Source organism: Gossypium raimondii, chromosome 4, assembly GCF_025698545.1.
Source record: "Gossypium raimondii isolate GPD5lz chromosome 4, ASM2569854v1, whole genome shotgun sequence".
Taxonomy (NCBI): domain Eukaryota; kingdom Viridiplantae; phylum Streptophyta; class Magnoliopsida; order Malvales; family Malvaceae; genus Gossypium; species Gossypium raimondii.
In genome coordinates this window covers 35,350,159-35,362,740 of record NC_068568.1, presented here as the reverse complement: position 1 = coordinate 35,362,740, position 12,582 = coordinate 35,350,159, and the positions used below count along the sequence as shown (strand labels likewise).

Genomic DNA, 12,582 nt, shown 5'->3' with positions numbered 1-12,582 from the left:
TTGCTAAGTTTTACTGGTATCAATTCCTATACCCTACAAGCAGTTAGCGGTATCAATTCCTATACCCTACAAGCAGTATCTTGAAGGGTCAAAGACTCCCAAAAATCAAAGAAACATAACATTGATTTAAGCCATTTATCTTCTACTGGTTTTGGATTGCTTGTAGCTTGTCTGCCTCTCTCTCCTGTACCTTTTTCTAGTGGCAGTGGCAGTTCTTTTTTTATTTTTTTTGGGGGCGTCTTCAGTTAAAGTTTCAAATTTCGAAGAATGCTTTTCGTTTTAATGTGCAGCACATGACCTACAAACTACAGGCTACTGGCCAGATCGACCTTGTTTTCCTACCTAAAAAGCCAAAACAAAGGTACAAGAAATAGTAAACAGAATGTAAGAAAATTTACCCCTGTACAATCAGACATTGTGAACCCAAAAAAAAAAGACCGGGGCGGGGGGATTTCGTTGCTTTTGTTACTATTTCTACCCCCATTGTTTTTGTTCAAAATTTCTACTTTATCCATTTGCCCGAACAAATGACTCTCAAAAGTTCAAAGCAACTAAAGCTGCCAACCCTTTTCAAGCTAAAGCTTTTACAACTTGCAAGCCAACCACATATTAAGAGATTAAAAGTACGATTTCCAAGAGAAAACATGGGATGAATGAAGATACCTCTTTGTATCTCCCTAAGTGCTGGCAAATTCAGGTAGTTTCCTCATAAAAAGCAGGAATGAGATTTGGTAAAAAAAAATACCACTTGGATCATTTACATACAGCAATTAAAATATATGATTACACAAAACAACACACTAAGGATCGAAGGCTATTAGTGCTATGCCATTGAATAATGGCACATAAGATTATAAAACTCCAGTTGACCGATATGAGAGGGACAAATCCACAGCGGATACCACGTTTACGGCCATACTTCAGTTCTTACTTCTCCCATTTAAATTCCTTCTCTGCCAAGAATAAATTGTACTACTATGATAAAAATCAAATAATGCGGATGAAATAAAGGGCAAACGGCCAATTATTTTCTCTATTAAAACCCGAATTACTTGGAAACACAATACATCTTAAGATTCAGCTGACAAGTTCTAATGATACAAACTACAACTTTCAAATGCAATCCAAAGCATAATGGCTCTAGCTATTCGCTTTATCAGAATTTGTCTCCTACCGATCTTTAAATTGAAAGTCGGAAAGAAAAAGATGTAACATAGACAAAAAGTTCGGGAGAGCTCTAGTTCCTGAATATCGACTGATGAAATTTGTTAGTCAAATATCCGCATCCATGATATCCTAGAAGTAAGCAACAGAAGCCGGAAGAAGTAATGATGATCCATCTCGAGCACCAGAGGGCTATGTCCCTGAAATCAAGATGAAATGAAGAAAACATTTTATTATGATAAAAGCACTCCTTTAACAGTTTTGACACAATAGAAGGTGTGATCATCATGCACACAAGAGTAAACAAAGAATCAAGCATTGCAACTTTTCAAAAGAAAGATCATATTGCCATACTACAAACCTTGAACACTAAATTCTTAAAGGCCAATTTTCCTTGGTAAAGTTAACATGGTATACTTTGAGGTTTTATAATTCATATTCTGATTAATAATGGTCTTTACCTCCTATAACTGAGTATTTACACTTGCTGATACCAAAAGACCATCGATCTTAGATTTCTGGTTCTTATGATTTAGAAGGGGAAAACTATCATTTTATGTTTTGGCAAGGAATTGCATACGAAAATAAAACCATCTACCATATTAAACTCCAAACACAACGCTGTAGTTTAAATTGCTACCAATTATAAGCTTTTAATAATGGAACAGAGGGAATAAAACCTCTTTAGGGCATTATTCCTAATTACTGAAGGCACTGGAAATGGCAAATTTAGACTTCATCAATAATGACAGATAAGAATCGAGCACAATATTCTCATAGCCTCGATTGCTAAATCCTAAGGACAATCTAAATACTTAAAAAGAAATGACGTTCCTTGAAAATAATCACATATAGAGTTCTTGAGCATTCCAAATGAGATTAAGATAGAAACAACTTACAGAAATAAATAGACAACTAACGCCAATAAAGCATGCACTTATATCTTTACTCCTGTGTATAAATAGACAAATCTATAATTGCAAACTTACTATTTTTCTTTGCATGCCAATTTTCTATGGTCTGATACCAGTTCCATTGGAAAAATAAACCTACAAGACGTAAGACACCGACAGAAGCCACCTCAATGAATGCCATTAAGAAAGATCTTTCAGGGGATAAACCAGCAGTAGCTATAGCCAGCATGTGCCCCTCAAAGTTGCAAGGGACTGTGAAACTTCCAGATTTGATGCCATCTAAAGCTTTCTTGGCAACTTCATCAGCTTTCATTGAACCAGAGGAGCCCGCTAGCAATTTTGTGAGCTCTGGTCTAACTTCATTTTCTGCAAAAGATCCGCTCATAGTAAATAAAATGCAAATGCTCAATAAATAACACAATGAGCCATACATGTCTCGAAATCAAATTTACTATTGAGAAACACAATCAAGAGTGAGAGGCCAGCATCATGTTCCATAAACCAACAAAAGTCATCAATTATTCGCGCTCAAGATAAACTGAAACTGATTGCTTAGAAAGTGAAACGATTACATCTCACAACTTCAGAAAATGCAACTGTCTGATTATAGTAAATACAGGTTTGATGCCATTTAACAATATAGAAGGCTCAAAGATAAGGATCTCAAACCTTTCTCAAAACCAGGAGTGTCGGTATCAGGTGGGTATACAACAGAGACATGGATATTATCCGCAATAACCTCCTGCTGCAATGCTTCTGCTAATCCCCGGAGCCCAAATTTACTGGCAGAGTATGCTGTGTAACCATAAATTCCTACCTAAACATCCACACTACAGAGCTCAATTAGAAAGCAAGAAGGGAAATCATTTAAAAGCAAAGAAAAATTTTATAAAGAAAAAACAATCAACAAATGTTAGAAAACCCAATTCAATGATTTCAGATACTGACCTGACCAGCTTGGGAAGAAATAAGAGAGATGGAAGCGGGCAAACGGTCCTTCCTCTCCTTCATCAGCGGCAAAGCAGCTTTGATGACATTAAAACTCCCCATGAGATTCACATCTATCATAAACTTGATCTCATCCAATCCCTGCTTGTCAAGCTCCTGAGGCACAAAAACCCCCTGGTTAACTACCAGGACATCGATGGGTCCGGCATCGTTAACCGCCTTCTGGACAGCGTCGTAGTCACGAACATCAGCAGAAAATATCGAAACGTCGAGGCCGGAGGAACGGCGAATCGATTCTTTGGCTTCTTGGAGTTTGTTAAGAGATCGAGCTAAGAGTGAGACTCGAGCTCCTTGGGAAGCGGCTTGGTGGGCTAAGGCTAGCCCGATCCCGCTTGACCCACCTGTTATGAAGACGTGGCGGTTCTTTATTGGGATAGTGACTGGGCGGGGGCGGACGATAAAGTAGAGGAGGAGGAGGAGGATAGGGAGCAAAATAAGAGAGAGTAACACCATTCCCGGCGGTGAATCACGGCGACGATTCCTGGCGGTGAATGATTGCGATTCTGGTATTACGCTTTTAGCTTTTGAGCTTGACTTTCTTTTATAGCAGAAACTAGTATGTATGCTTCACCGCTCGACATTACCGAAGCTATTTAATAATCATCTTTTATAGAATTTTAATAATCATCTTTTATAAAAATTATAAAAATAGAAATCAATAAAAGTAATAAAATTATTAAATTTTAATAAAAATATAAAATATATTTAAAATTATAAAATCGTAAAAATTATAAAATATATAGAAATATAAAAATCATAAAATATATAGAAATATAGAAAAATTAGAAAATTTTATAAATTCATAAGAAAATTATAAAAAATTAAAGAAATATAAAATTCTTAAAAGAATATAAAAATTATTGTATAAAAGGAAGCATTTTATAATTTTTCTGTAACTTTATTTTTATTTTTATCATTTTTGTCACATATCACGCTATGTTGCGACATGTAATGGTTTTAACTAAAAAGAAAAACTAGTGCTCGTTAACTTTACGTCAACGGTCAAATAGAATTTTTATGTATTTTATAAATTTTTTTAATTTTTAATAAAATTTAAATATTTTTATATTTTATTAAAATTTAATAATTTTATAATTTTATTGATTTTTATTTTTATAATTTTTGCTACATGTCACACAAAGGTTGTGATACAAAGTGAGTTTAATTAAAAAATTAAGAACAATTAACTTTATCGGTCAAATAGATTTTTAATGCATTTTAACAGTTCAAGTATCCACTTAAGTGAAAAAAAAGTAAGAACATAATTGTGTTTTAAAAAATATGAGGACCTTTTAATATATTTTGAAAATTTAAAACTCAATTGAGTGAAAAAAAGCAAGACTTTTTTTTAATTTGAGGGTTTTTATGCCAAATTTAATTAATACTATTTATGATATTTTCATTTTAAAAAATATCAAAACATTAAGGAAATATTAATTTAAAATTATCCTCGCACGCACAAATCAATGAATGTAAATGTTGGACGTAATTAATGTGAAGTCTCTTTTTCTTTGCTTTAATTTTTTAAATTTTGGGGGGCCGAAAGGAAGCATGGATTTCATATCAAAACAGCATTCTTCAGATTTTGCAGACACACAATAACATGACAAAACATCTCAACAAAATCAAAATACACCTAACATTCACAACTCTCCTTAACAATCATTACCACTGGAGCTCAATACATCTGATGTTGGTCGATTCCAAGGGCAACGAGTGGTTGTATGGTTTATCCTTCGCTTTCTCCGCGCTTATAACTGGGCTGGAACTAGCACAGAAATTGAGGGTGTATAAGCTGCATGTTCACACAAACTCTTAGCTGATGGCCAAGCAAGTTCAATGAGAATACCAGATCCAAAACCCTATCTTGGCTTACTACCATGGCTGCTCAATAGTCTATTGATGAAGTTTCCTAATGTCCAAGTGGATAGGGTGCTGCAAGGTGACGTTTCAACCCATGCAGGGAATTAGAGTTTTTGTCTTTGTATCTTGTTGGCTTCTAGCCTCTCTTTTTTCCACTTAAAAAAGCATATTAGACACTTATCTGTATTTGAATATATTTGAACTTAGAGGTGTTCATGGGCCGGGCGGCCTGGCCCGGCCCGATGACCCGCTCAAAATATAAGAGGATTCGGATAAAAATATAAGCCTGAAATATGGGTTTGAGCAAAAAAACGAGGCCCGTTTAGAAAACGGGCCGAGCCTCAGGCACCACTTTTTTGGCCCGAGTCTGACCTGGCCCGAATATTATAAATATTTTTTTTATTTTTAAAAATATTTTTTTTATTTTTAAAATAAATTTTTTATGTTTATTAAAAAATGGGCCGGGCCGGGCTAAGCTCGAGCTTAAGAATTTTTTCCCGGACCAGGCCTGGAAAAATTTTAGGCCCATATTTCGGGTCGGGCAGGGCCCGAGCCTAAGACGGGCCAAATTTTTTCTGGTCCCGGCCCGGCCCATGAACACCTCTATTTGAACTCATGTTATCCAATTTGTTGTAATAATAGTAGAGCCGTAGAGGTGTTCATGGGTCGGGCGGCCCAGCCCGGCCCAACGGTCCACCCGAAATATGGGAGGGTTCGGGTAAAAATATAAGCCGAAAATATGAGTTTGGGCAAAAAAACGAGGCCCGTTTAGAAAACAGGCTGGGCCTCAGGCACCACTTTTTTGCTCGGGCTCGACCCAAATATAATAAATATTTATTTTTTATTTTTTAATTTTAAAATATTTTTAAAATACTTTTTTCTTTTTTTTATTGTTAAATTAAATTTTTGGTGTTTATTAAAAAAATGGACTAATCCAGGCCAAGCTTGGGCTTAGGAATTTTTTCTCAGGCCAGGCCTAGACAAAATTTCAAGCCCATATTACAGGTCGGGCCTATAAAAAATTTCGGCCGCGTCCTAGGCCCAAGCCCGGCCCAGCCCGACCCAAAATATGGGCCTAAAATTTTGTCCAGGCCCGGCCCGACCCGGGAAAAATTTCTATGCCCGAGCCCGACTCATCCCATTTTTTTAATAAACACCAAAAATTTATTTTAAAAATAAAAAAAGTATTTTAAAAATATTTTAAAATTAAAAAATAAAAATATATATTTATTATATATTTGGGCAGGGTCGGGCAAAAAAAGTGGTGCCTGAGGCCCAGCCCGTTTTCTAAACAGGCCTCGTTTTTTTGTCCAAACCCATATTTCGGGCCTATATTTTTACCCAAACCCTCCCATATTTCGGGCAAACCGGCCCGCCCGGCCCATGAACACCTCTAAATAATAGTGATACCAACTGAATTAAAACTTAAAATTAACATTCTTAAAAGTGTAACTCAATATAAAACTGTGTCAAAACTTGCATATCATATCAAAACTGTGTCAAAATAAAATAAAAAAAAGTTGGTTGCATATCAAAGAACAAAAACAAATAGTGCAGTCTAGGAAAAGATGATCGCTTTTACATCATATAAATATATATATATATATATATATCCAGTATAAGGCAGTAGTAATACAAGAGGATTAACATCATAGATTAACCAAAAGAGGGAAATTCTTACTTCGATGGTAATCCGTCATTTCAGCAGCTTGTCATGTGAAGATTCCAAATATGTAATTACATTATCTGCTGCTTTGCAACCAGAAGCAATCGATTTGCCCACCGATAATCCCCCTTTGTGGTTACCTACCAAATTCCAAAATAGTTCATAGTCCATACAAACAAAACAAAGGAACGAATCTCAAATATAAATTTGTCCAACACAAAGTTTATTCAATTTTCTTTTTCAAGCTCGACTGTGTAGGATATGGGTACTTTTTAAGGAAAACGGAGAGTTTGGGATGTGTTAATATATTATAAACTTCAACTAAAAGGGCAGTTAGTTACCTGCATAGAAGAATCCAGGGAGATCTCTCTCAATCTTTTCAATGGCTTCCAAGACTGAAGCATAGTTACGGCCATACAAGGGAAATGCCTTGCTCCAATAGAAATGACTGCCATTAGGAAAGTTTCGGGTAAATGTATGGTAGCTATACATTTAAAATCCAAAAACTCCTCGTAGGTAACTTTTAAATTTTAACAAACAGACATTGTAGTATTGTAAATCAAATGCTAAGGTAATGGTTAATGTACTTGAAGAATGTGGGTTCTCCCTCCACTCCCAACAACTGCTGAAGGTCGGAAGTTACAATATGCTTCAATTCATCTCTAAAACAATGGTTAACAGTGATAATTATTAGCAAAACAGTTAAAAATACAATGAAGTATGAAAAAGTAAAGTAAAAGAACCAATTTTAGTTTTCAATACGTTGAGGCTTTTGCCAGCTCCTTATTTCGATTTCCTCCAACAAAGGTTGTATAGAGATACAAATTATTAGGTGCACGATCAGGAAACATCACAGATGAAAAAAGTGTACCTGAATAAGAGCAAAATACATACGATGAAGGCACCAAGAAAATAAATACAAGTTAATCTTAAATGCACTGTACCAGAGCCAAGCATTACCGAGAGTTTTTAAACCATTTTGCTGCTCCTTTGAAGGTATAAGAACTCCAAAACCTTCTAGGGGTTTCTTGACATTCTCCTTCTTAAAAGCAGTAATTATGACGGATAGTGGCATATAACTCACCTACATTTGAAATTTCAAAAGAAGATGAGCATAAACTTAAACTGAGATTAAAGCATACTTTGCTAATGCAAGGATCAAAATCATTTGTGCACATCCCAGTCCATGTATATTGATAAGGGAACTGACACAACCTAATTCTAAGCATTTTTCCTCGTATAAAATTGCAGAAGCAAATACCTCAGGGATGAAGTTCAGTGGAAAGACATTTCCTCCTTTAGTAATTTTCATTTCTTTAACATTGCACACCGGAGCCTGCAATTTACAAGTTTATGTTCTGTTAACAATTATATGTTTTAACATATAATTATAAAGCATAGTAGTATAGATTCATGTCAACACACAAGCTGGTGTTCTTTTGGAAGCAGCAGTAAGAATAATTACTACAGATTGATTGTCTACTAAACAAAGTTCAACTAACCGTCATTATTACAGCATCAAATGATGAGCCTTGTGAGCGCTTGTCTCGATCAGAAGCATAAGAGAGAGACCAGTTCTCTGATGTAGACTTCCCCTCATGACTGTAAGATAATGACAAAACCTTTGATTTCAGTTTAAGCTCATCTTTGGAAAGATCTTTGCACAACATATCAGCAAGTGTCTGCAAAAGACATCAAAAAATAAATGACTGTATTTAAGGGATGAAAGTCTGAGGCAATACATGAGACTATCAGTTAGGTCTTGCTCATATTATTGATCCTAAAAGGAAATAAGAAATTTTAGTAAAGCTAGAGAACAGGTATAACCTTAGTTTGATTAAAACTGTAACCCTAGAACAATCTGAAGGATAAGAAATGGGCATGCAATCAAGTAGCCAGAATTAAGTAACATACTGTTGTCATTTTTGAATGCTTAAAAGATGCCATCGAGATTTTTGTGGGTATTACTGCACTTGCAAATAGCAATGTTATAATTCCAAAATATGTGTAACAGCTTTCATAGAAATGTTCTAGCATGCATTTCACAGAAAATTTTCCAGGCATTATGGATAGTATAATGTGACGTGGTGATCTTGCCTAATATCTTAAGCCTTCAATCTATTTAAAGCACATAAAAGATGTTCCATACAATAATTCATATAAAGCTTCCTTCAAAACAAAAGAATTAAGAAAAGTAGTACTGAATTAACGATGCATGTTCATGGTAGGAAATATGCAAGATTTAAAATCTTAATTAAAGAACATTGAATTGAACTGTAAACTGTAAAAACAGTCGAATATGTAAATTACATAATGAATAAGAAATGTAAATCAGTTCAATATAGATAGAGTAAAACAGCAAACTTGCAATTGGCATAAATAAATAAACTTAGCTCACAACAGAAAAAGTTATCCATAAGTTCATTACCTGCATTCCACCCTGAAAGGAAAATGAGCCACGTAGAGCCTTTCTTTTCACTGAATTTTTTGTTTCTTCACGATTTGTCCTTTTGGCAGAGAATTTAGATTTCACTGCTCCAACAATGATAGAGCCAAACCTGACAAGCAAGAATCATGAAGAAGAATCTGTTAACAAGTAGTAAACCCCAACTATTTTAAGAATATATTGGATCAAGATAAGAAAATTCACAATGCAGCTAGATATGGTTCTTTAACACACATCGGTGGCAAACTTGAGTAAAGTACCAATACACCTAGTCCAAATTTAAATGTGCTCTTCTAACTTTAAACAAATATCATAGAGGCAAAAACCATAATTTGAGTATTCAAGATAAATGTTTTTACATGTAAAAGAATGACACATAAAATTGCAAAGAAGCAACAGTGCACTGACAGAAAAGTTCCCAATCGTGATATTATCAGCAGTGATCCCGGACCAAAGAGTATCGGTTTCATATTAGTACTAATGTTTAGTCATCCAATGCCTTGGGAAAGTAATAACAACTTCTTGTAGTCCTTCCTTTTATGATAAGCAATTTATTGGGTCTAGGAACAAATTTTCATCAAATATAAACTCGTAATTTGAAGGGACAATTTTCAATTTATTCAGCCAAAAGTAATATGAAGGATAGAAGAAAAGTTACACAAAAAATACCTTTGCTCAAGATCCCATAGCTCCGGAAAGGAATGGCACATCTGTTTTAAACGTAAAAAGGTGAAAAGATGAGAATGAAGCATCGGCAACAAGAGCCATTTCACAACTCAATTAAGGACCATAGCTCATGAAAGCAGTGAAACACACTAATTCTTTATGTAAATAGAATGAAAATTAGGTGGATGCTTCCTTCCATGAAACTTAAATAGATTAGTCCAGATAAACGGTGCATTACTCACAGATAGAGATTCAGGATCTCCAGCACTTGTGCCAGCAACAAAGGGATCAACAAGGTAATCCACAACCTTATAAAACAAAACCAGTAAGTAAATTATCATAAAAAATTCAATATTTTGCACTGTTTCAGGTAATCTTCAATTTTTTCTGAATCCAGCTAAAAATCAGTGTTTGCACAAGTCAATGCAGATCCCTCGTAAATAAAGAGAACCTAATAGAATATACTTGGTAAAATTATTTTGGAAAAAATAACATGGACTAAAGAAATTAGAAAGCAAAAGCATACCTCCTGCCCAAAATGGCGCTGAAAAAATCCTCCTACACTGCATGAAAATTGAAAACATACAGTAAAGAAACAAGGCACTTCTTCAAGTAACATGAGAAACGGATGAACAAAAGCATTTAATCAATAACTATGAATCCTAGATTGTGTTTATCACCTTTCCTGATTATAAGCATCAGATACTTTTGAGGCTTCACTTTTTCTCCACAGAAAAGGCTCCAAAATAATCTGAAACTGCAGAAGCAGAACTGGATTTATATAGGAATATTATGAGCAAAAGCTATTGGCAAGGAGGGAAAGCAAGCTCCACTTTACACCATGACTATTAGTTGATTCAAAAATAATATCACAAAAGACTGCTTGCTAACTAATCCGATATGCTAACTGCTTAAAACAAACAAAATTTATGATCCATTCGATACGCCCAAAATAGTTCTGATAAACAAACCTTTGATTTTGCTGAAAGAATGCTGCTTGTGAATAATGCGAGAGGATTTGAGGGGATCTAACACAAAAAAATCTTGTGATAACAGTCAGATCCAAAATATCTCAGGGTATAAGAGTCATACTTTGAGAAGATGTAAACTCAAATAGCAGTGAAGGTGGAACATTAGAAGCATACCAATACAGGCACACCATTTCTCACGATATACCGCTTGTTCTGTGCAATTGGCTGCATTAAACAACCAATAGTCAAGTTAATCAAGGAAAGTAATACTCTTACTTTTACTATCATCCTTCAGGAACTCCCAAGCTTTCAGTTGAACTTGAAAAGCAAGAACCGAAATAGGGGGCAGGTGGAGGCAGTCACCACCAACCCCCCTCCTCCCCAAAGTTCCTAAAAGTTATTAATGTTCATATAAAATTTAATTATATAAAGTTTTTATAAGTTGAAAAAAATTATAATTTTATCCCCCAAAAAATTAAATATAAGTTGAAAATCCTAGTACTTATACTGTTGCAAAGACTGGGGTACCGAAGGATAAATAAACTTACAACTAATAGCCTCAAATTATCATTTACACAGGAACGGATAGAGCTATAGGAAACTAGGAACACTTACAACTTGTTCCTTATCTTGAATACCAAGATCATCAAACAAACTTCTCACTTCAATCTCACTTTCAGTCTGCACTAATAAATTAAACATTCACGTCAAAAAGCAATATCATCATTGCATTTTAAAATTCACACGCGCATTTGTCATCTACTTAACCAGAAAAGCAATTAAAGCTTCTAAAAAGAAACAACGTTTACCATTGTATTTGCTCCTTCATCCCATATCAAACCCTCCCTCGACACACTTCTTAACTTCCCTCCAGCTCTTCCTTCAGATTCAAATACCGTAACATGTAAACCTTGTGATTTCAACTTGTAAGCTGCCGCGAGTCCACTTCATTATAGTCAAAAGTTAAATTAGCTAACTAAATTAACATTTCCAAATTCCAGTTTCTTGATAAATCATCTTTTACACCCGATCAAAAAATCAAAACAACTATACAAAAATTAAAAAGTTATAACGAGAAGAAATGTACGAAATGTAAAGTTCGAAACCGTACCTAACACCAGCGCCAATGACAGCTACTCTTTTAGCAGAAGCTGAGAAAGGAACACTTCAAAAATCAGCACAAAAAACAAAAGCTAGATCATTGCGAAATTAGAATTTAAGATATTAGATGAGAGAGATAGAGATAGAGATAGAGAGGTGTACAGTGGTCATCTTTGTTTTCAGTTGACGCCATTTTCGTTACGGGTTTCGAGATTCCCGATGCTAGCACGCAAGATGGGGCGATATTTAACATTCTTGTTCAGGTTTCGGCCCTCTTTGGGTCTACTCCGGTAATCTCCTTGTGTTTTGGGCTCAGCATTAACATTCTTTGAAAAGGATGTTAAAAGCTATCTACAAGCCCGTTTCTTATTAACACTCGCATCAAATTCTGCTATTAAACTTAGTGTCCATAAAATTGGATTCGACTTTAAAAAAAATTAAAAATAAGTTTCAATTTTGAATTATTCAAATTAAGTTAATCAAATTAAATTGAACTTTTTTTTTAATTTCGAGTTCAAATCAAGTTAAAATTTTAAATTTGAATAAATTAAATATCAAACTATCTTTTCACTTCCCTTTAACACCCAAGTCAAACACCTTTACTTTTCCTAAAATTTTACTTTCCTAAATCTTCAAAACTCTTTTCCTTTTATCTCTCTCAAAATTTTAACTTCCCTCAAACGGGTAAAACTTTTCCCTTTTTATTTTCTCCTAAAACTTTTACTTCCTCTTAATCCCCAAATTTTTTTCAAATTTATGTCTATTATTTATATTATTAAATTA

At 34.6% G+C, this 12,582-nt stretch overlaps 2 protein-coding genes across 8 annotated transcripts; both read right to left on the bottom strand.

Annotated features, from left to right (window-relative positions):
- Positions 1-1,006: 1,006 nt before the first annotated feature.
- On the bottom strand, positions 1,007-3,666 carry LOC105779759 (3-dehydrosphinganine reductase TSC10A). Its single transcript, XM_012603680.2, has 4 exons — positions 3,027-3,666; positions 2,748-2,895; positions 2,154-2,444; positions 1,007-1,364 (listed from the first exon to the last, which is right to left on the bottom strand). Exons 1-4 carry the CDS (start codon positions 3,537-3,539, stop codon positions 1,357-1,359), a joined length of 960 nt encoding a protein of 319 aa, XP_012459134.1. The 5' UTR covers positions 3,540-3,666; the 3' UTR covers positions 1,007-1,356.
- Positions 3,667-4,623: 957 nt separating this feature from the next.
- Positions 4,624-12,108, bottom strand: LOC105780397 (protoporphyrinogen oxidase 2, chloroplastic/mitochondrial). 7 transcript variants are annotated; one of them, XR_008195282.1, is made up of 20 exons: positions 11,962-12,108; positions 11,810-11,849; positions 11,508-11,643; positions 11,314-11,379; positions 10,873-10,923; positions 10,699-10,755; positions 10,408-10,484; positions 10,254-10,290; positions 9,970-10,035; positions 9,731-9,771; positions 9,044-9,173; positions 8,118-8,297; positions 7,877-7,951; positions 7,576-7,699; positions 7,378-7,486; positions 7,203-7,277; positions 6,957-7,063; positions 6,631-6,755; positions 4,936-5,021; positions 4,624-4,854 (listed from the first exon to the last, which is right to left on the bottom strand). XR_008195282.1 is itself a non-coding variant. In XM_052629550.1 (19 exons), exons 1-18 carry the CDS (start codon positions 12,050-12,052, stop codon positions 6,646-6,648), a joined length of 1,572 nt encoding a protein of 523 aa, XP_052485510.1. In that variant the 5' UTR covers positions 12,053-12,108; the 3' UTR covers positions 4,624-5,021; positions 6,631-6,645. The 7 variants fall into 7 exon arrangements, 4 of the variants coding, with proteins under 4 accessions (XP_052485510.1, XP_012460150.1, XP_052485511.1 ...); XR_008195283.1 differs by having other exon boundaries at positions 4,624-4,848; XR_008195281.1 differs by having other exon boundaries at positions 4,624-4,881; positions 4,966-5,021.
- Positions 12,109-12,582: the final 474 nt, after the last annotated feature.

What these genes read in the sequence shown, in the direction of transcription:
- LOC105779759 (XM_012603680.2), bottom strand. Translation starts at nt 3,539, where the DNA reads ATGGTGTTACTCTCTCTTATTTTGCTCCCTATCCTCCTCCTCCTCCTC. An exon ending in TTTCTTCCCAAGCTGGTCAG is followed by an intron (nt 2,896 to 3,026) that starts GTCAGTATCTGA and finishes GTGGATGTTTAG; the next exon opens with GTAGGAATTTATGGTTACAC. An exon ending in CACTCCTGGTTTTGAGAAAG is followed by an intron (nt 2,445 to 2,747) that starts GTTTGAGATCCT and finishes GATCTTTTGCAG; the next exon opens with AAAATGAAGTTAGACCAGAG.
- LOC105780397 (XM_052629550.1), bottom strand. Translation starts at nt 12,052, where the DNA reads ATGTTAAATATCGCCCCATCTTGCGTGCTAGCATCGGGAATCTCGAAA. An exon ending in GAGCTGGCAAAAGCCTCAAC is followed by an intron (nt 7,278 to 7,377) that starts GTATTGAAAACT and finishes CCATTGTTTTAG; the next exon opens with AGATGAATTGAAGCATATTG. An exon ending in CCCTGGATTCTTCTATGCAG is followed by an intron (nt 6,756 to 6,956) that starts GTAACTAACTGC and finishes GGAATTTGGTAG; the next exon opens with GTAACCACAAAGGGGGATTA.